General features: G+C 32.0%; 1 protein-coding gene across 3 annotated transcripts in view; it reads left to right on the plus strand.

Moving 5' to 3' along the window:
* The window catches only part of GRID2 (glutamate ionotropic receptor delta type subunit 2), a 1,244,525-nt gene that overhangs the window by 940,882 nt on the left and 279,204 nt on the right, over positions 1-24,439 (plus strand). For all 3 annotated transcript variants that reach the window (XM_039845721.1, XM_039845720.1, XM_039845722.1), the window contains one exon: positions 9,871-10,068. In XM_039845721.1, the coding sequence (XP_039701655.1) occupies positions 9,871-10,068 (198 nt within the window). The remainder of the gene's footprint in view (positions 1-9,870; positions 10,069-24,439) is intronic.

A 24,439-nucleotide genomic window follows, 5' to 3' on the forward strand; every position in this document is an offset into this window, starting at 1 on the left:
ATAAATGTTTGTTGTTTAAGCCACCCAGTCTGGTAATTTGTTGTAGCAGCCTGAACAGACTAAGACACACCCATGCTCATGGACAATTTTGTACATTTTCTTCCCATTTAGCAATATACAAATCAATATTTTTAATGTAAATAAATGTGGGTTTTTTTCTACAGCAAATGTGATCAATAGTTTGTTTTTTTCAGTTAGTTAATGAATTATTTTTACATTGGCCTCAAACTTACATTAATTTATTTGGGATTATATTTAATTCCCAGCATACCAACTAAAAATCAACATTTTTATTTCTCATTTACTGAAATATTTTGGAATGCAAATGAAAGTAATGTTTTTACAATGATGTTTTTAATTTCTCTATAGGACAAAGAAAAACAAACCAATCTCAAACTTTAAAATGTCATTCTTTGTTAAAACAAGACAAACACCTGTGGCCCAGTTTTGAGCAGATAACTATATACCAGGGCACTGAGACATTGAGATTGACAACTAAATGTATTATGCAGTAGTCTATTATACAGATACACTTTTTTTTTTTAATAAAAGCAATCTGTAATTATTGGGAATTTAGTTAGTTTTCCAGTTCTTACTAGAGACATTGCAGTTAACATTCTTTTAGACACATACATTGCTCATTTCCAATTGTTTCCTTAGATGTAAAATTACCAGAAGAAAGAATATGGAAATTTGAAGACATTTGCTTTCCTACTGTGAACTTGTTCTTTTGAAAAGTCGTACCAATTTTAACTCATATAAGTGGTATATAAGAAAGCCTGCTTCTTTGCATGCTTGCTGGTAAACATTAACATTCTTTTTCATCCCTGCCAATCGGATGAACAATAAATAACTTATTTTAATTTGTATTTCTCAAAGGTTGTTAAGAAAACAAAAATAAATAATTCACCCTCAGTGTTTGCTATTGAACTTTGTCCTTTTAAAATATCAACTTTAAGGATTATGATGATTTTAATGATTATTTCTTCTAATAAATATTATTTCTCTTTTGACCAATTATGTGAATCACCAATATACAAGAGAAAATTTCATGTTTTATTCTATTAAATTTGAATATGTATTAATTTTGTATTCAGAGCTATAGATTTTTACAAAATTCTATCTTTGATTCTGTATTGAACATTTGCCTTGAGAACTGTAGTCTATTGATTGAAAGTTGTAGTTCCTCTTATAGAATTATGATACACGCCCCAAGTAAAAAACAGCCAGGGAGTCTCAGAAATTCATACCCTTCTAAAGACTGATGACTCCACTGAAGGTCTCCAGGAAGTATGGCATAGCATTACATCATTTCTCACTAAATACTTATAACCCCCCATCCAACATACCAGCGAATCCCATCAGCTTCTACCTTCAAAAATACCTAGAATTCGATTACTTCTTTCAAATCCATTTTACTACAAGTCATGATTAGCTCACTTCTGATTTATTGCAAAGGACTCCTAATTGATCTCCTAGCTTCTGTCCTTTCCCCTTCCAGTCTATTGCCCATAGTAACTGTAAACTGCCTAGTAAACCATGAAACCTATCTGATCCCATGCCTCCTTTGCTCAGAGCCCAAATGGTTGTCTATCTCATTCAAAGTAACAGTTAAAGTCATCACAGAGGCTTAAAGGCCCTATTTAAGCTCCACCCAACATACACCCTTTACCTCTCTGATATATCCTGTCTGACCCTAGCTCCCTCAGTTCCTGCCACACCAGTCCCTTCTGCCTCTTAAATATGTCAGAAAAACTCCTGCCTGGCACATTTTTACTTACTCTTTCTTCAGTCTGGAATACACTCTTTCTTCAGAAGCTCTTCCTAAAGGAAAGTACACCCGTCTCACATGCTCTTTATTCTCATTATTTGCTTAGTTTTCCTCCACGGTACTTATTACCATCTGGTATAACATATATATTACTTATTTTATTGTCTATCACTCCCATTAGAATATGGGTCTAAAAAGACAGAGATATCTGTTTATCGTTTGCTTTGTTCACTATTGTATTCTTAGTATGTGCCTCGCATTAATAATTTTTGAATGACTATCTGAAGTTCTGCTATATTCCTGTAATATTATTTTAAATAGAAATGCCACTAGTCCTAAGTATTCTAAGTTTGATTTTATATGGCTTTGCACTATATTTTGATATTTAATTAGCTTCAGTTTATATTTATTAAATGTTTTTTGTATCCTGACAGAGAATAAGTCTTATTATAAGGTTTCACTGACATTCATTAACATTACTGTTGTTGACAATATTGTAAGAAGAATATGACTGTATCAACCAGAGATTTTGTAAACATCATCATCATTGAAATCAAATGTTCCCAACTTCTTCAGTTAAATATTTTGTAGACTTCTGGCATTTGGTACAAACAATTACTCCTTACAGCTGCATATTACTATATTTTAAAATATGAACTTTTAATAATATTTATGGAGTAAGATTAACTCACATGTGGATATGCACTTGCAAGATTCACTTAGGTATTAAATTTAGCAAAATAATGAAGGCTTGGACCAAAAAAAAACGAACAAAAAGTATTATCCAGCACTCTTATTCATAAAGCAAACTGAGAGTTTGGTATTTCTAAGTTTCAATATGTAATCATGTAGTCCATAAAGTCTTAGCCTCCTAAAATGTGTTCTCAAATGCATGCTAGGAAAAACCAATAAATGAGAACTAATGTGCTTAGGACGGTTGTGACTGCCTGTTGTCTTTGGTAACCTTGTATTCCCAGTTACAGCATTCTACATTTCCTTCAGATTGTCATGAAAACAAACTGAACACTTTTTGTTTTGTTTTGTTTTGTTTTGCCACTCTCCATTTAGCCTCTAAGTCACTAAAATGTGACTTTCATGATTTGCAAACAATGTATTAAATCAGATATTTTTTAAATGAATTACCTTGCATAGTAATAACAATAACTTTATGTTCAGTTTAAAGTGTTTTTTATTTAATTAGTTGCTTACAAAATAAGAATCAGAAATAATAAGTAAGACATGGTTTTAGAAATTAGAATGACTTTTTATTTACTTCTGTCATTTATTATTTGAATCCCATTTTCTGATAAAAATATTTAAACAAACATTTTAAAAAATAAGCGTAGTGTACTGCTTTCTTTCTCCTCCATAAAATCCTTCTGCAAAAGCTCTTTTAAAAGTTTTCATTGCATAATTGCATATATCCCTGTGACTTACTTTTCTCTTTTCCATGCAACTCATATATCCCTTTCCTTTACAACACCTAGATTTTTCATTTCTCCCAGATATTCCTCATGTTTGTTTTCCTATCCCAGTGTCTTGATATCTTTTTAGTAACAAATTCCATCTCTTTTGCCTTTTTTAACTTGTAGAAGTTTCTAATACTCACATATTATCTATAGAAAGTAAAGAGGTTTGTTCAGAGAATGATGGTCATTAATTCTGCATATATCAAAGTAGAATGTGTCATCTCGAAACAAAACATAAGCTCACACTGTACATGAGGACAACTCTTATTTGCTTTAGTCAGGAACATGTTTTATAGGAAAAAAAATTTTAAACAGCTCATTAAGAAATATTCTCATTCTCTGTTAATGTCCTTGTGTCGTATATGAGCAGAATTGTAAAGAATTTCTAGTTACTCATTCCTAGTTTTAGCTACCCTGGTGTTCTCTGAAGCCGTGAACATTAAAACCTTTTTAACAGCTCTCAGTAAAGCCCTGGCAGTAGAGCTCGTTGCTTGTACCTATCAAAAATTGTACGCTTGTTTTCAAGCTCTATCACTGGCAAACAATATTGCATAGTTATTAAAATATGGGAATCAACTACAAAATCTGCAAGTTACAAACAGTGTTGTAAATCAACTAAGCAATTAGCATGCAATTTTTTAAATGACTGAATACAAATTCAGAATTACGAAGTTATTATCTAATAACCCAACAAGTGATGTGAATAAATCCTTGATAATATGAAAATTATCAACCACTGAAACACTCTTTTCTACAAGTGGGTCTATGGATCCTCAATCTAACACATTTAGATTGATAAACTACAGGCATTCTGTGAAAGCTTCATTTATTCCAGTTGCTAAGGATTGTGCTTAAAGAATCTGTCATCCAAATGATCAGCAAATCAAAATCTGAAATTTGTTTTTACTTAATAGACAGGCAGGTTATCACCAGATTAGACTCAGTTCTATTAATTCTCTCTTTGAACTAATTGCTGGAAAATGAATTTTAAATGCAGCATTTTATTATTTCCTTTTCACCTTTCTGTCGCTATAACTGAAGACTCAAAACCGTCTATATACACTTTGAAAATATCTGTTGAATAGGTACAGGCCGTAATTTCCTGCCATCTGCGCTGTTGCAAAGGACTTCTAGTCCTCATTTCTGTTCAATTTATTCCACACTCTGCTTTCAGGATTACTTTCTGATTATGCTATTTCCCTTCCATAAAGCTCTAGTTCCCTGTCAAATAAAACAGAAACCTTAATATGGCTTCAATGCCTTCCATTTTTTCCATCCCACTTAACATACTTTTTCTTTATTTTTGTTTATATTGCAATATAAAAACTCATACAAAAAAAGCTTAAACCATTAATCAACAAATAATAAAGGTAATCATTGCCCAGGAAAAAAAAAATATCATCATTACCACAGCAGCCATCTTTCTTTGTGCATGTTTTTGACCATACCCTCCCCCAGTATCCCAGAGCTAACCACCTTTATTTTCTTTATAGTGGCTCTACCTGGGTGTAAATTCTTAATCACATAGTTAATTACCTGTTTTCAAATGTTACAAAAATTAAATCAAACTTTTTCTTTGAATATTGCTTTTGTCACGCAACATTATTCTTTTAAAAGTCCATTCATATTATCATGTATGGTTCTAGTTTTTTCACTGTAAGCAAACAGCTAAATATTAAGTGTTACATTGCATCAATATACTACGATATAGTTATACATTCCACATTGATGGACATTTGGATATTTAGATTATTTCCAGAATTAGGCTATTATAAACAATGTTTTTATAAACATTCTTGGGCATATATTTTGGTGCCCAAGATTCTCTTATATTGATAACCACAGTGATATTGCTAAGATATAACTATTCATGTCTTCATACTAGATAAATATTTATGTAACACTCCAAAACAGGCAAAATTAACTTGCATATAAATATTTTCAATCTATATTAGATATGTCAAAGTGTTTTCCAAAGTGCTTGTACCAATTTAAAAATCTAGTAAGAGTGAATGATACTTCTTATTTCTTCATATCCTTAATGATATTTGAGATTAGCAGACTAGCACTCTTTCTGTTTCTCATCTCTTTACTCTTTCTTTGGATTTTCTGTTTGTTTATTCGTTTGCATCTTGGGTATTAGCTCTGACATATAACAGGCCTCTCATTCTTTCTCCAACTAGTTATAATCTGCCTACAAACATAGTCATTAAGTTAACTTTGATCATTCATTGTCTTTTCTAATTCTTAAATTTCTGTTTAGTTCTTTTTAAATTCTGCAATGACATTTCCTGTAGTTTCCAATTTTCTGCCATTAAAAAAATTACCCTTTAAACATAGTAAACAAAATGTTTGTAATATGCATATGAAAATTTTAGTATCTGAGTTCTCGAAAGATCTGTTTCTGTTGTATGTTATTTCTGTTGGTTCTATAGGAAATGTCATTTCTTTTTACATGATATCTTTTGCTTTGGAGGTTGTATTCAAATAATTATTTGAAGGAATAACGTAGTATCTAAAATGAAGATGCTTTCTTCCAAAGAGAATTGTGTGTGTGTGTGTGTTTTTTTCCTGTAAGGCATCTGGAGTCCCTACTGGTCTCACACCAACTTAAATTGCATTAAAATTTGAGACAAATTATGTCATCCTAGATTTTAATTTATAAGTTGAGAAATTTGAGGTCCAAAGAGATAATGTTTAAGTAAAATGAATTATAATGACTTCTTCTTCTGTAACTTATTGTGTTACCTTGAGTTAAAACATTTGTCCCTATTTTTTTTGTTGGTTAAAATAATATATAGCTCTAACCCCCAAAATGGTGTTATACTTTTTCTTTAAGACTCCATTGTATTGCTCTGGTGTCTTGTTTATTAAGTGGTTGAGTCAATGAGTGAATAAATTTTGGAAATAGGTACATAGATAAAAGTGATTAAACCAAGCTCAGTATTCCATAGAAAAGGAACAAGTGTCTTTTCTATTATACGTCCCAGAGCTTTAATCTAATTTCCATTGTTTTGATACCTATTCAATATATTAATTGATTACCCTCATAAATGACAACTGGTCTGAGGTAGGATTTATGAATGGTGATCCGAATCTATAATAAAGCATAAAAACAAAGCATAAATACACTGATCTAGAAGAAAAGTCATAGGATATAATAAGGTTTCATTTACAGCATAAAATTTTAAAAGCATGTTCATCAATAAATCATTAACCCACTTTAAAAGAACTCTTAGTATAACCATTGCTATTCTGTACCTTTAATCAATTCTAGATGATGTCGCTAAGTCCAGATTTTGACAACAGACCTTGAGAAGGTCTATTTGCCTAGGGATTTACTTGTAAATTGGAGTTTAAATCATTTCTAGAGGGAAATTTAGCATTTTAAAATCTAACATAATTTAGCATATTAAACAATTGTTCTAAAGGGATAAAAACAGAAAAGAATCACTAATATTTTATATCAAAACATAAATTGGAACATCATTTTACCACATAGATCATTTAGCTCTGCAATAGAGTTAGTTAGTATTCTTAATTGTTTAAGTGTCACCTTAAAGATTGGTATTCAAGTTTCTTGTCATTAAATTGCTGCTAAACTTGAGAGATTTGTTGATTTTGAAAGCCATAGAGATTATATATAGAGGACAAATATGGTCCAAAATTATTGGTAGAGGAACTATTCAAATAAGATCTTTCATGAGTCATCTTTCCATTGGTTCATCAATGGATAGATGTTCAAATTCTAGAAAAGAATGAGATGTGTATAAGGAAATAAGTACATGTTTTCTATTGCCAGTTTTGACAACATGATGTAAACAATCAATGCTCAATAACTCTAGAATTTCCTAATTGTATTTACATGCTCTCTGCATATGATCTCTATCTATCTTGGAATTTCTTTACTCTGATAACCATGACTCTGCTTTAGAGTGTGCAATGCCTAGTCATTGGCTATATCTATATTTTGTCCAAACAACCAAACGACCAGTAACAAATTCTGCCAATTATCTGGAAGTTTATTATGCACTTTAAAAATATATAAATATTTGGAGTCATCAAGAAGTTTATTATGCACTTTAAAAATATATAAATATTTGGAGTCATCAAGATGACTCATTTACAAGATGTTCTGTATTTTATACTTAATATTAAAGGGTTGATTAAATTTTTACTTTTCACTCACTTAATATCATTTAGATTAAATAATTTGATATTATTAGAAATTTTCATTCATTCTCAAAACCTCTCTATCTATCAGTATTTATTAGCATCAAATACTACTAAAACAGGAAAATATATCAGCTTAACAATGACAAAAAAAGATGGAAAAATTTCTTGCATTCTAGAACCCTGGAGAGTTAGTCTATTATAGCATTTCAGGTGTCAAGGGCATAGACTTTTGTCTTGTTTCTATACTGTATATGGTCTAAGATAGTTACTAGAGCTCTAGCCATTGTGTCCATTCCAGTTAGAAAATAGAAAGGATATAAGAACAGTTGACGCAAAGCACCCTGCTTACATTGAATTGGCCAGAATTAGTCACATGATCTCACCTTGCCTAAAAGGAAACTGTGGATTGTCTTTATCCTCAGTAGTGCTAATTTTTTAAATTGTAATTATTGAAGAAGAAGAGAACAGCTACTGGGAAACAAATAGCAGTTACTGCCTTTATATAACTATTCATTTACTGATTTATTTTACACAAAGAAAAGATGTAAACGGTTAAAGAAGACCAATCTTTTTTAAACAGAAAACATTGATAGTTTAGAAAACCAAGATTTAAGGAATATTACAAATATCACAATATCAACATAGTTGTAAATGAGCATCAAACTTATAACTGATCTTCTGTGTATTCAAAGTGAAAAGGGATAACTAAATAATTCATTACATTACTTTTATTATTTTTTTAAAAAGGCATTAGTAAAGCAAAATGAATCTATCTTGGCTGTGAACAATTCAAAAATTTATCTCATGGTCAGTTTTAGGGGAAAACTGAATGTTATGGTGGACAATATTCCCATAACAAATGCAGAGATTTTATAAGGCTTTTACTTACTGCTTGAGTAAAAGCCAAAAGCAACGTATTATTTTACAACTCAATGAAAGTTGCTTTAAGAGTCCCTGAAGAAAAATGATCCAAGGATAAAAAGTTTGGGTGTTCTGACTTAAACCCAGGATTTTAACTTGCCCAGAGGACTGTATAGACAATATACACTATGAATGGTTATATGTAAATATTACTGTTCCTGAAACACTTCTGAACAAGTTTAAGAAGTTCAGGAATAAGTTATCTAATTTTTTGTAGTCTGCCAGCATATTTCAAACTCTTGAGCTCTCAACAATGGGTGTTCTAAAAAGCAAAGGAACCTATTTGTTAATTATAACAGGACAATAATTCAAAAAGATAAAAGAGGTTGAAGCAGAAACCAATTTGCTGAATTTACTAAATTATTTAATTTACCCCCCAAAAAAGTGAATTTCTCATAGCAGTAGTAAAGAAGCTGTATTTTGCAGTGAAATGTGTTTGTACCTAAATTTCAAAATTACTCCCAGGAAATGTGATGTTACAAATTTTAGCTAAGTTATATATTCTTAGAATTTTTTGATCTTTTTAGAAAGTTTTGTGTAAATTATATCTGCTAAAATATTATTTTACATATATAGACAATAAATGCCTGAGGGTAGATATAATAAATTTATGGTTTCTTTAATATGATTTTATTATTGATGAATCTTAGATTGGTCCTGAGATGGCAAGCAAAATGAATTATGGCCCCTAAAGTTTTGTAGTCACTTTTATCTAATTTTTGATGTGGTAGAACAGTCATGTGATGTATAACGACGTTTCAGTCAACAACGACCCACATATACAACAGTTGGTCCATAAAATTAAAATGTAGCTGAAAATTTTATATTGCCTACAAGTGACACCACAGCCTTCGAGAAAGTCCTAGCACAAGGCATTACACACAAGTTTGTGGTGATGCTGGTGTAAACAAACCTACTGAGCTGCCAGTAGTATAAAAGTAGAGCACATAAAATTATGTACAGTACATGATACTCTATAATGATAGTGATAATGATAATAAATAACTATAGTTTATATATTCACTATACTGTACTTTTTATCATTATTTTTGAGTCTATACTTTCTACTTATAAAAACGGAAAAACAATAAGCTGTGTTACATGGGCAGCAGCCTCATCTTGTTTTTACCAAATCTCTTGATGGCATCATTTCCTTTCGGTGCATGATTTAATCTCATGTTGTTTTGTACAGTAACATATTAAACAGGCTTGTAGCCTAGAAGCTACACGTTTGTGTAAGTGCACTGCATGGTCTTCACACAATGAGGAAATCACCTAATGACGCATTTCACAGAACCTATGCCTGTCGTTAAGAGGTACATGACTGTAATTTAATGAGATGACAAGAACTTGGGTGACTTAACATTGTTCAATAATATGATGCATTAATAACGCATAAGTTATATTTCTAAGTTAATCCTCTCAAAGTGCAGAAGCAATTTTTAGACTGTAAGCAAAACTCTTTGAGGAATTAATCTTTGCTTTTAAAGAGCAATATAGATTGACATCAGGATTTCTCTTATTTTCCTTTAGGAAGAACCTTTTGTAATGGTCTCTGAAAATGTCTTGGGTAAGCCGAAGAAATACCAGGGCTTCTCCATTGATGTTTTAGATGCCTTATCTAACTACCTGGGTTTTAACTATGAAATTTATGTTGCACCGGATCACAAGTATGGAAGCCCACAAGAAGATGGGACATGGAATGGCTTGGTAGGAGAACTAGTCTTTAAGGTAAGCATTTATTTATTTATCACATATTGAAATGTTAACTATAACCCCCTGGAAGCTAATTTTACATGAAATAAGTGCAAGACAAAGCATTAGGTGGTGGTATTGAATACAAAACTCTTAGCCCATATCATTTTATGAACTTTGTGGAAAGAAAAATTAATGTCAAACTAAAGCTCAATTTTAGAATATTTCCTATGATAAAAAAGTATGTAGAAGTATGTAGAACAAGGACTTACCTTTGCCAAACTTACACTCTAAATATTTTGTTAGAGTATGATGAAGTTATGATGCAATGTATAAGACACAATTCATGTCATTGTTTTCTTTTAAAAATGTTGTTTGCAATAAATAAACACATAAATGAAATCCTCATCACTTAGGAACTAATCATTTGCTTTTAGGATATAAATAAGGCAAATATATTTGTACTTATGTTTTTCTCCTTGTTCTTTCAATCTTGAAAGAGGTGCTTAAACTTTTCTGTTTCTTAATCTCTACTTATGTCAGGTTTCTTCATTTTTTGGAAGCTCTTTTATTTGGTGCATACACATTTTAAATTGTTATGTCTTCCTAATGAATTAATGAATAGTCAGGGTTAGGTCTATAATTTACTATTTGATTTATATGTGTCCCATTTTTTCCTCAGTTCCTTTTCTTGCCTTCCTTTGGGTTAATTGAATGTTTCTAGCATTTGATTTTATTTCATCTTTTGGCCTTTTAGCTGTGTTTCTTGGTAGTTTTATTTGTCTGTGGTTAGTCTAGAGATCATATTGTGCATTCTTATCACATTCTATCTAGATAAATATTATGCCATTTCACATTTAAAAAGTAATAAACTTATAGCAGTTTAATGCAGTTTATACCCACCTTATCCTTTATGCTATTGTGGTCATATATTTATATTTTATGAAATCCACAATAAAATGTCATAGTTTTTTATTTAATCAATCAGCTGTCTTTCAAACATACAAAATGAAAAAGTTTCTGGTATTTAACTATTTATCTACTATTTCTGGGACTCTTTATTCCTTTCTACATATCTGAGCTCCTACCTGGTATCATTTACTTCAATCTGAAGGGCTTCCTTTAGAATGTCATGAAATGAAGTTCTACAAGTGGCATATACTCTCAACAACTTTTGTTTACCTAAAATGTCTTTGTGTATCTTTATTTTTGAATAATGTTAATAGTATATGTCATACTCTGAGTTGACAGGTTTTTTTCTGGATATTTTTTGTTTGCATTTTAAAATAGGGACATTGCTTGTTTTGATCAACGTTTAATAAGAGCACAAGAGTCTCAGAAGATAGTCACTTACAATTAAATACACTTTTCTTTAAAAATTGTCTAAGGAATTAATTATGGATAAAATTATTGTTAATTACATTAATTATTATTACAATTAAATATTTATTATTATTATTTTAATAATATCATTCCTAAAATCAAGTCTGGTGATTTTAAAGTGAGAGTAACTTTTTGTTTCAAAAATCAAAATATATTTATCATTCAAGAATTTTTCATTAAATAGTCAATTTTTGAAAATAGAAACACAATTGACTTAAAACATTATATTAGTTTCAGATATATAACATAATGATTTGATATGTGCATATGTTGGAAAATGATCACTACAATAAGTCTACTTAATGTTCATCACCACAAATAATTTTTTTGTTTATCACTTTAAAGATGCCATTTTATTGTCTTTTTCCAAATATTGTTTCTGATAAGAAGTTGTCCATTCTTTATACCTTTGTTCTCTTTTTTAAAGTGTAGGGGTGGCCCTTTTTTTTATGATTCTCTTTTCATTTTTGATGTTTTGATGTTTAACTATAGTGTACCTTTCTTAGTAGTTTTCTTTGTATTCATCCTGCCAGGAGGGCACTAAGCTGCTCAGATACATTTCATAAAATCCAATAAATGTTGACAATTAATTCTACAGATATTTTTTCCACTCTGTACCTTTCTCCTCCCAACTTGAAGCTCAGAGAATATTCAAATTAGACCTCTTAATGTCTCTAAGTCACTGCAGTTACCATTTTTTAAAATAAATACCTTATTTATTTTATCAAAATATTTTTTTTACTCTCTGACCTTTAGATTAGATCATTTATCTTGATCTGCTTTCAGGTTTATTGATTCTTTCTTTGCCATCTCCAGTTTTCTGTTAAGTCCATTCAGTAACATTTTTATTATAGATAGCTTTTTTTCTGCTCTAGAATTTTAATTAAAAGTAATAATTTCCTTTGCTCTGTTAAGATTCCCCAACTTTATAGTCATTATGACCTACTTTTCTTATAAGTCCTTGATCATATTTATAATAGCTTCTTTAAAGTCCTTGTCTACTACAATTTTAACATCTCTTCTATCTCAGGATAAATTTATGACTGCTTTTTCTATTAACCATAGATCACATTTTCATGGTTCTTCATATTCGATTGGAACTGAACATTATGGTTGATCCATTGTTGAGACTTGAGATGATATCTCTGAAATTGTATACTTCAAATAGGATTGAATTTTATTTCATCAGACTGAAATTACTGTTTTTCCTGAACTTGTGGAGGTTTAGTTTTACACATTGTTAAGACAGATCTTTTTTATTTTACCTTAGTTCCTAGGGTAAATCCCTTGGTGTTGGCAATCCCTTTATTCCTAAACATAGCCTTCTGGAGTTTCTGTGGAAAGGCTATGGTTCTCACTAAACCTTTCTGATTTAGAGGGTCTCAAAATTCAATCTCTATCTCCTCTGTCATAAACAGCAATTGTAATCTTTTGCACAGCTTTTTTTAGCCTTATGGATGTTGCTTTCTGCTGATTTTTTTTTTTTTTTTAGAGTCATCTTATGCATGTGCAGTTTAGTTGTCAGCCAAGACTTTAAGGGTAGTTTATACACAGATATGGGGGCTCATTTCTACATAGATCCTTCTTTCTGTGATTTCCCTTTTGATTTGTGGCCACCCTAGCTGCTTCGAACTCTAACCTCTAACATATTAATCTAATAAGATTCTGACTTTTTGTTTGAGCTCTCTAGCTACCCCTCATCACCTAAACTGAGGTGGGTCTTCATTGAATAAGCCATATAAAATTGAATCTCATTCCACGCAGTTACCATTATTCAAGGATTGAATACCCTACAGTTTTTGCAATCTCCAGATAGTTTAATATTTTGGGGGGAGGGGTTATTTTTATGTTATTTTTTTATTTTTCAATTACAGTTAACATTCAGTATTTTATTTTAATTTCAGGTATACATCATAGTGGCTAGATATTTATATAATACATAAAGTGATCCTCCGATTAGTCTAGTACTCGCCTGGTAGTATATATAGTTATAACAGTACTGTTGACCGTATTCCCTATGCAGTATTTTATATTCCCGTGACTATTTTTTAACTACCAATTTGTACTTCTTCATTCTTTCACCTTTTTCACCCAGATCCCAACCTCCACCCCCATCTGGCAATCATCAATTCGTTCTCTGTATCTATGTGACTGTTTTATTTGTTCTTTTATTTTGTTCCTTAGATTCCACATATAAGTGAGATCATATGATATCTGTCTTTCTCTGTCTGACTTATTTAACTTTGTGTAATACTTTTTAGGTCCATTCATGTTGTTACAAATGGTAAGATTTCAATTTTTTTTTATGGCTGAATAATATTCCAGTGTGTGTGTGTGTGTGTGTGTCTGTGTGTCTGTGTGTCTGTGTGTCTGTGTGTTTGTCCAGTTGTCATTGATGGGTACTTAGGTTGCTTCCATATCTTGGCTATTGTAAATACTGCTGCACTGAACATAAAGATGCATATATCTTCGTGAGTTAGCATTTTGGTTTCCTTCAGATACATACCTGAAAGTGCAATTGCTGGATCATAAGGTAGTTCTATTTTTAATTTTTTGAGGAACCTCCAAACTATTTTCCATAGTTGCTGGACCAATTTGTAATCTCACCAACAGTGCACCAGGGTTCCCTTTTCTCCAAATCCTCACCAACACTTGTAGATCTTTGATTTATTGATAATAGCCTTTCTGGCAGGCAATATCTCATGGTGGTTTTAATTTACATTTTTCTGGTGATTAGTTATGTTGAGCATCTTTTCATATGTCTATTGGCATCTGTTTGTCTTCTTTGGAGAAATGTCTATTTATAGACTTTTCAGTTAAAAAAAATTGATCCAGAATTTACGATTGTTATTCTTTACTGGGTTAATCTAATAAAAACTATTTCATTATTGCCAGTACTGGAATTATTTCTGAAATGATTAAATTATTCAGAATAATAAAGGATCTTACCAATTGTTTCCAAAAAATGGAGGATAGGAACAATTAAAAGGTTTTAAGATAGTGGTAAGGAAAACAACAAAGCTGTTTTTATATTCTATAACAATTTACTGTGTTTGATTTATTTCATGAACCAATTACATGTGGAATTTTATTCGAAAATTAGTAATATCAGTATTTTTAACAAAAAGGGGAATGGTCAATCCTCATCTCTCTTATTAAAATAATGATAATTTATCTTATATTTCTTTATTATGAACCCACAAACCCAATGTTCTGCATTTGTATTTCTGAGGGGTTCTCCCAGATCGAGACACAGATAAGCAATTATTGCAAAATAAGGGTAAAAAAAGGCATTATACAATTTATCCTACAGAAGTAGTGAGTAGAATCTTTAGGAGTTATTATGCTGACAAACTTCACTTGCTATATGCACATTATCTGTGGAAAGCATTAGAATTAGTCTAATTTTGATACCGTTTTTAATTTTGTGTGTTTGCTCTAGTTAGATAAATTTTTGAGACTTGCTTCCTCACTTATGAAGTGAGGAGTACAAGTATGTTAATGAAAAGATCACTTCCAACTATAATTTTGTTAACGGTTTAAGTATTTATTGCTTATAAACATTTTAACCCCAGATGAGATTTCTCACTGGAGCTCTAAGTTTGGATGATTATTCTGCAGTGATTTCTAAGGTTGGCAATAAGGCTTCAGAGTTAGGTTGATCCTGTTAAAGGGCCCTCACATTAAAACTAAATGTCAGGGATTCAGTACATACATAATTTTCAGAGAGGAAAATACAGCCAGAGAGAGCAAATGATTACACACACACACACACACACACACACACACAGTCTATTTAAAAACTAAAAATGTAGCAGTAACAATCTCTATTTCTTATCTGCCTCACTACTTTTATAACTTTCTGCAATTGATCAGTATTAACATGTTGGAAAGGAATGTGGTGGTATTAGAAAGAGAAAAAAAAGCCTGTGCATAATTTGAAGTGAAAAAAAAAAGGATATATTACATAACCACATAAACAGTAGTACGTTGTTCTTCATAAACAATCCATTCAATTGCTTTTCATTTGCATATAAAAACATGTATTTATTGTATGATAATTTAAAGTCCAGAAGGTTGTTTTACAAAGTACACATTCAGGCTTAAAGAAGCTAACTGACAAATGTATGATTTTTAGACAGAAAAACTATAAAGTTTTTTATTGCAACTAGATTTTTGTTTTATTCAAGAAGATACTTATCCATTCTAACTAGGCTTTGAGAAATACTTATTAAGCACGGAGAGGAGGATAAGCCTACGTAAGAGTTTATTGGAGCAGGCAGAGAAATAAAAGAAAATTGAGAGAATGTGGTGTCATGAAAGCCAAAGAAACATTTTAAGAAGAAATGGGCAGACCACATTACAGAATGACTGCCAAGGTGTTGGGGTACATAACATTTTCCTTAACTATGCTGACTATTATCAATAGAAATAGAAGTTCTAATTTCCAACAATTAAAAATGTCTCTTCAATTGTACAAATAATAATGCAGTGAAATATAAAGTAATTTAGGTAATCCAACAAGATTCATTATATTAAAACTTTTACCAGGCTTATTTACCCCTGTAAAGCAAAAAACACTATTGAAATGGTTTAATAATGTTATGACAGCGCTCCAGAAAAATGAACTTATTATTATTACATATTTTTATTAGAGTAGATATTTTTTATGAATCTAAGTATATTTTAAATAACAGTAAATATTGCCATTGAATACCTCTATCCATAACAATAAGACTTCTATAATTAACAAGTTTAATTGTCTATCTTCCTAAGGAGAAACCCAAACTAAAAGAATGTTTCTCAGAGTCTTTGTCGTGGCGATTATGGACAGACCATCATCTTAAAAAGAGTCCAAGAGGAAACATGGAAAATTTCTGAGTTCATATGATTATTCCACAGTGATTTCTAAGTGTGGCTATAGGGCTGCAGATTTCAGTTGATCTCATGTTAAAGGGCCTTCACATTAAAATTAAATGGGGTTCAGTACATATATAATTTTCAGAGAGGAAAATACAGCCAGAGAGTTGTGTATGTGTGTGTGTGTGTGTATACACATATATATACACATATATACATATAGAGACTATTTAAAAACTAAAAATGTATTAAAGTCTCCTCCATTTCTTATCTACTGTACTATTTTTGTAACTTTTTGCAATTAATATGCTCTTAAAATTTATGAGAACACAGATCTGGCCAAAAGATGTTTCAATGTGAAATAGATAAATGAGAGATATGTTCTGCTCAGTACAGGAGCAATTGTTAAGGATGAGTTAATGTGACTGATAAATTATTTTTTCCTGGTTCAAAAGGGAAGAGTAGAAATGAGAATACCACAGAGAACTTTATAGTGGAAATAAAAAGTATATCAAGTTTAGGATAAAAGTACAAAAAATTGAAAAAAACAAAGAAAGAAAATGATGAGTTAGACGGCTGGATGTAGTATTATTTAGTTCCTTCTTTGGATAGCAATCTTTAAAGTCAGCAGCTTTCAAAATGGGGTAGTTATACCTTAGGTGTATTAAAAGACTTTTCAAGGGTCAAATCAATACAGGTAGCTTGATAGGAAATAAATTTCTATATTCTCAGTTCTTGTAAGTAATCTTTCCTAAAAATGATCTGCCTGAAAACATGACCCTGGTGTTTCTTATTTTCCTCATCTCTTATGCAATCAACCTTCTTTTACTTTATAAAATAAGGACATCTCTTTTGTTCATGCAAAACCTTTTTATGACATGTGGCTCTGGGTGCAAATATTCTCTGAAACACCAAACTAAGGTACAATGGAAACTCTGATATTACTACAATTCTTTTATAAGTCATATGGTTTCATGTAAAAAATATAACAAAAGTAAAAGAAAGAATCTAATTTATTTGTCAAATGCTAGATCATTAAAACGATTTTTTTTACAATAGATCACAGTGATTTTCTGTGTGTAGCATGGAAAAATTCCAATGAACTGAGTGACTTTGCTAAAATAAGCAAATGTTTGTTTTTAGTTTGAATAAGGTAGCTGTTAGCCTCAAGATTAGATTAGATGTGTATACTTTTTCATTTTATAGAAATCTTGTTCATATAAATGAATAGATGAGAATGGATTTTTTTTAAATTGCCTGCATTGGTTAACACAGATTTCCTCATTTATATATTTGACATGAAGTTCAGCAAGTAGTAATCACCTCTGTAATTGACAGGAAGCAAAGGATGTCTACTGACAGACACAAGAGCTGACGCGCAGGCAGAAAAGTGAGAGATAGCATGGAAAGAAGACCAAGATTTGGGAGTTCTTTATATTAGTACGAGCAAGAAGTGATGAGACTGTGTCCTAAGTACCAGTTGCATGAATAGGGTGAAAAATACAGAATTAAAGACATAAAATAGGTAGGATTACCAGAATGTATTGACTAAGGTGAAGGGAAGGGAAGAATCAAGGATAATTCATAGGTTCATAGTATGAATAAATAAGAGGATGGTATATAACTAATTGAGAAAAAGATTGCTAAAAAAGATTTAGAGAAGGAGGAGTGAAGTTAGTTTAGAGTGGGATGAGTTGGATGTGTCTGTGGGATATTCACAGATATATAGGACTCTGAAGCTCACTGAACAGGCCCAGTAAGAGGCGTATAGTTGAGAGATATCAGCCTAGGAGTGGTAGTTGATAGCATCAAAGTACACGAGATTTCCAAAAGGAAAATATACAGTAAGAAGATTACTAGGCCTATTTTAAGATGAGGCCCTAAGAAAGACACCATTTAAGAACTGACAGAAGAGTTTATGAAGAAAAAACAATTGCGGATAACTAAGTCAGAGAAACATGACCAAACAAACCATGGAAGAAGAGGTCAGTTAGGCTAAGTTATAAAAAATAAGCTGTGACTAGCAATGTCAAAAATATCTAAGTCGTAAGGACTGTCAAATGTCCACAAGGTTGGCTATTTAGAAGTTGTCGATGACTTAAGCCAAACTGTTTTGGTAGCATGGTGTGGAAAGAAGCCAGATAGTAAAAGATTACGGAAAAACTTGGAAGTGAATAGGTGAGAGTAACATTCTTTAACATAACATGCATATATTTCTCTTTCAGAAAGTTTGGATGGGAAGAGGAAAGAGAAAGATAATAGTTGCAAGGGTCATTAGTTTTGTTGGAGTTTTTGTTATTTTGTTTGTTTTTTGATTAAGAGAAACATAATTATAAACTAAGAAAGGAAAATAAAGGAGAATTTAATATAAGAAAAGGAAGTTAATATGTGAGGGATAAAGATCTCAGAGAAGATAGAATAAAACCTTAGATCGAGAATTGATTTTGATGGGGTAAAGATGTTTCTTTGATACTTAAAAAAAAATTGCAAAAATATGTCTGGTAATCCTTAAATCTATAGGCAAGAGGTTGGGAAGTTGAGGAAAATCATATCTCATTGCTTCAAATTTCTTAATAAAAATAGGAGATGAAATCTGTTGACAGTAATGGGGACAAGTATTATACAATAGTCTGCAGGCACTTGGGAGACATATATTGAGGGAAGTGATAGTGACTGCTAAATCAAAATATACAAAAGGTTGGATCATTGGTGCTGAGGTCTGAGCTGAAATTTTTGGAAGAAGACTGCCACTTTTCATTTCTACTAGTCTACACAATAGTGTCACCTTCTCAGCTGAGAATAAATGCCCAGTGTAAAGTCAGAAAAGATTAAAACATCCATGTCAATGTTGAGATATGGTGAATAAATTTGGCAAGGAAATTAAGTGAGGTAAAAGAAAAGCTAAAATGTTCAAGGAAACTTGGTCATGACTAGGGAGATAGATCCAGTTAAAATTTTGGAAAAATTAGTCACAATGTCAGTATGAGGTTGAACAACAGGTGATGTATAAATGAAGATATGAAAGATCTAGTAGGATTGAAAGAAGTAACCAGAGACTGAAATGTAGAAGTTGACCCTGTGGGTCATAACAGAATATTAGAGGAGACAAAAGGAATTGGAGTTTAATATGGCCCAAAATGCAGCAAGAGAAGGAGAGATGAATAGGTGAAGAAGCACAAGGGAGTTTTAGAGTCATGAAACTATTATGTATGGTTACTATAATGATGGATACATGACATTATGCATTTGTTAAAATCTATAGAAAGAATAAACTCTAATGTAAACTATACACTTTAGTTAATAATAATGTATCGATAGTGGTTCATCAGTTGTAACAAATGTACCAAAAGAATGCAAGATGTTAATAACAAGGAAAACTGTCCTGGGGTGGGAGGTGGAATGTAGGGTGACACACCAGGGGCGGGGAAGGGTATATGGGAATTTCTTGTACTTTATGCTTAAGTTTTCTGTAAACTTGAGCCTAAAACTGCTAAAAAAAATAAAGTCTATTTTTTTAAATGGCTGAATCTAAGTGTTTTAACCTCTTTGAGTTGCAGTGTCCACATTCATGGAATTAAGTTGTTTTGAAGATTAACTGAGAAAATGATTTCAGGAGTTGCAGGAAAGGCAAATAGGCCTCTTCTTGTCTGCTGACTTATAGACTGGTAAAATCTTCTCAGGTTCTATGTTAAAAGTGAGTTCTACATATATTTTCAAGGCAGATCGACAGAATTTGCTGACAGATTAGAGGAAGAAGAGCACAGGAAAAGAGCAAAGCCAATGACATCTCACTCAAGGCATTATAGCTTATATTTTCAGCCACAGAAGCAGAAAAAGGCTTCCTTTTTTCTCCTGGCTCCACTCACTACCTTACTTGTAGCCATGGTTATCTCTTGCCTGCTTTACCGCTATAGATTTCCAATTAGTCTCTCTCTTTCCATTCCTGACTGCCTTCAGTATATTTTTAATAGCAACAGAATGATCCAGTCACTTTTTTGCTGAAAGCCATTTGATATCCTTTCAATCTGACTCAGTAAAAACCATCCTTAAAGTTATCTACATACCCTGCCCTACTAATTCCCTTTGTGACCTCGTCTATCTCTCCTTTCCTCAGGGTTCTCCAAGCCCACAGTCTTCCTCGCTCTTCACACTTGCTGAACTTGGCCTTTTGTACTTCCTGCAATGCTCTTCTCCCACATATCTCTCCCTCCTCTTCATTTTTCTCCCAGTCTCTGCTGAAAAAGTTATTAAAGAGCCTTCCATGGCCACCCTATTTGAACAACTTCTACCCTCTGCTCTACTTATCCGCTTATATTGTTTTATTGTTTTTTGTAACATAAAGCACCATCTTGCTATGTACCTACTTGTTCATCTATCTTCTCCTGCTAAAATGTAAGCCTAATTGGGGCAAAGATTTTATAAATTTGATTTACCACTGAAACCTCGGTATTTAGAAAATATTTTAACACCAAAGAATGAATAGCAATCGAATGATTTTTAAGACGCATATTAGATAACACTCCTCTAATCAAAATCTTTCAATGGTGTCTTATTGTTCTTTAATAAAATCAATCAACCTACCATAATCTGCTTAGTTTAGACTTATCTAAAAGAAGTTTCCATCTTTATTACAAGGGTAATCTTTGGATTTTTGCTCCTATCATTTTAAGTTTTTAGACCATTGATTATATAGCTTTCTATAATCACTCAGTCCCACTTTGCTACAATTGAATTGAGAATGAGACTATTTACTAGCATAGATAAAAGTAAGGAGGGAAATATCTGGGTGCAGAGTGGGGAGTATGGAATAAAAATTAATATTTTGGAAATGAATAATAATAGTAAGTAAAATTTTTAAATAGCCAAGTGCTATTCCAAAGCTTTATGGGTACTGACTCCTTAAATCCTCATAACAATTCTATAAAATAGATACACTTATTATTCCCATTATATAGATAAGAAAACCTAAGCACAGAAGTTTCAGTAACTTGTTTAAGGTCACATAGTTAATAAGTAGAAGAACCAGGATATGAGCTTAAGTTATTTGACGTCAGACCGCATCTGTGGCTATAACTCCTTGGAGCTATCCAAACAGATAATAAAATAAGTAATTTGATACATGAGTCTGGAGTTCAGGTAAGGAAACTATGATGAAGAGATATATCTGAAAATAATCAGCATACAGTAAAATTTAAATTGCCCTCTTTTTTTTTTAATTCTTTTTCTCTTATATCTCAATCTCTTTCACATTCTTGCTTCCTCCTCACTGTTTAAAACAGGCCCAAGTATTCTCTATCTTAAAAATAATCTTCCCATACTTTCTAAGTCTTTGGTTGCAAATGACAATCCAATTGAAGTGAAAAGATAATTTAGTGGATCACGACTATCCTAGGATGAGGTCCAGGCTCATTTCTTCAGGCCTTCATATTACTCTCTTCATCTCAGCCCTGCTTTTCATGATGTCATCCCAGTTCTTAGGTAGGCTCTCCTTTTGTGTCAGCAAAGTGACTTTCAGCAAGTCCAGACGCAGATTTCATCTTCATATCTATTTCGATATAAACAGATTCTCTTTTACCAATGATTCCAACAAAGAGCCTCAGTTTTATGCACAGTTTTAGTACTGAGATAGCCGGGAGGAGCAGTGTTGTCGATGCAAAGCCTGCACCAGGTACCCGCCTTGAACACTGATGGGAGTAGCTCGATGTAAAGTACTTGAAGTAAGCTTAAGGGAAATGCTGATTCCCCAAGAAAATCAGGATGCTGTTATCAGAAGATGGGGAGAATGGATATCAGACAGGCAAGAGAAAAGATACGTTTCAGAGGCTCAAAAATAATGGTATAAATTACATGGACACTAAAAAATAAATAGTTACATGTACACAAAAATTTAAATCATCAGCAAATCAAAAACTCTAATAATTAAATTACAAAAATAGGCCGGAAAATATTTGCAAAAGTATGTTGAATTATTAGCATCACTGCTTCGTGGCTTCATGAAGAGGTCATAAAATCCATAACAAATTACTAAGATCCCAGTAGATAAATATATAAAAGATATGAACTTAGAGTCTCAAAAGAGGAAAGTGATAGAGAATATAAATGTAAAAGGAAATCTATTATAGTGAAGTAAGGCAATTAATAAGGCAAAAAAATAAAGTATGTATATGAAATATGAATGGTTGGTGATTTTATAAGGAGAAAGCTACAACTCTGTGTTATATAGCTTGGAACTATTGTATATGCAGTGTTTTATAATAAAGCTTGAACATCACTAGAATTAGAGGCACATATTTCAGTCAGCAATATATTTGACAGCACTGGCAATTAACACAGGGACCAAAGGAAATTAAAAAACATAGTTTGAAACTGATCAAATAATAATTATTAGCACTTATATACAGCTTACCATTGCTAATACAATTCTATATACTCTGCATTTATTAGCTCTCAGTACTCCCAACAGCTTTATGAGGAAAGGACTACTATTATCTCAATATTGCAGAAGATGAAACAGAGAGAGGTAATGGAACTTGCCCATGATCACTTAAAGTTGTGGAGAATTCATGATTCAACCCAGGCAGTTTGGATCCAGAGTCCAAGTGCTTAGTTAATCTTACAAGTTTACAGAAGGGAGCAGAGTTACAGTGTTAAGTTTGGTTTGAAAATCACTTTAAAAAACCAGGTCACATGATAACGAGGAAACTATTACTCAAACAGTTCAGCCAAGGTTTTTAAGACCTGTTCATTCAAAGAAGGTTACAATGGAGTTCAGATGGGTATGAGTAGAAGACAAAAATAAGATTACCTAGAGAAGGATTTGGGGAATGCCTAAAATATTTGCATCTCTAAACTTCTCAAAAAAAAAAAATCTCAATTCTTTCTTAAAAACCTGTCTCTTCTCTCCTTTTTTAAGAAAAATTAAAATACCTAAGAAAGGCATGCATTATTTTTTACAGTCTGTGTCTCACTTCCCGTTTACATTTCATCTCACTCCATGTAGATCACATTTAGCTTCAGTCTGCCTTGGCTGTCCCTACTTCATCCTCCTAAGTTTTCAACCCCAGCTAAACTTATGCTTTGTTCCATAAGGCTTTAAAACTATTTCTATCTCCAGGTAATTTTGTCTCCCTAGTATACCTATTGTACTTTTCAAACTGGTCTTTTGGAACATGAGATAGATATACAAGTATAAGTATAGGTATAGATATAGATCTATAGATATAGATTATATAGATATAGATACAGATAGATATAGATAGATGATGATATAGATATAGATAGGTATAGATATAGGTACAGATATAGATAGAGATAGAAATAGATATAGATAAGTATAGATATATACCTTTCCTTTGCATGGTCTCTCTTTTGGAAACCAGAAGGCCGAGGTTGTGTTTACTTTGTATGCCAAGCAGAAAGCCCTATCACCACATGTTTTTGAATGCATGCAACATTCTGGGCACTGTGCCCAGCATCATAAATTCAAAGAAATGGAAGACATTGTTCTTGCTTCAAAGATCTCATAGTGTACAGGGAAGACAAATGTGTAAATAAATAATTAAAACACAGTGCTATAAATGCCATAGGGTAATATACGGGGTGCCATGGCAACCCAGGGGCGGAGTGGCAGCCTCTGCCTGAAGAGTTTAAAAGATTTCACAAAAAGGGAGAAATGTGAGCTATGTCTTGAAGATGAGTAGGAGTGTGAGAGGCAACAATAGTGATAATTATAAAAGCATGTTTGCTATGCTAAAGGATTTAGACTTTATCCTTTAGGCAGTGAAAATTATAAAAGATTTTTACATAAGAAAAATGGGATTTAATTTTTATTTAAGAAAGATAGCTGAGGAAGGGCCAAGCAAGGATGCACTGGAGTGAAGAAGGTAAAAGACAAATGGCCTTTTCAACAGTCTAGAGAGTATTAAAGGAGTGTCTAAACCTAAACAACAGCAATAGGAGATGAACAAAAAGAATGATTTTGAGACAACAATATTCTAAGATATAATTACTAGAATTTGACAACTTGGAGGAGAAGAGAAAGGAGGTGTTGAGACTCAGTGAGAAATTTAGCAGAGGAAAATGAGCAGATGGACACTCAATGACAAAAATAGGGAATAAAGATAGGGAGCAGATTGGAAAAGGGCAACAGAGTTAGAGTTTGGCT

This window comes from Pteropus medius, unplaced genomic scaffold (assembly GCF_902729225.1).
Source record: "Pteropus medius unplaced genomic scaffold, Ma_sr-lr_union100, whole genome shotgun sequence".
Classification (NCBI taxonomy): Eukaryota; Metazoa; Chordata; class Mammalia; order Chiroptera; family Pteropodidae; genus Pteropus; species Pteropus medius.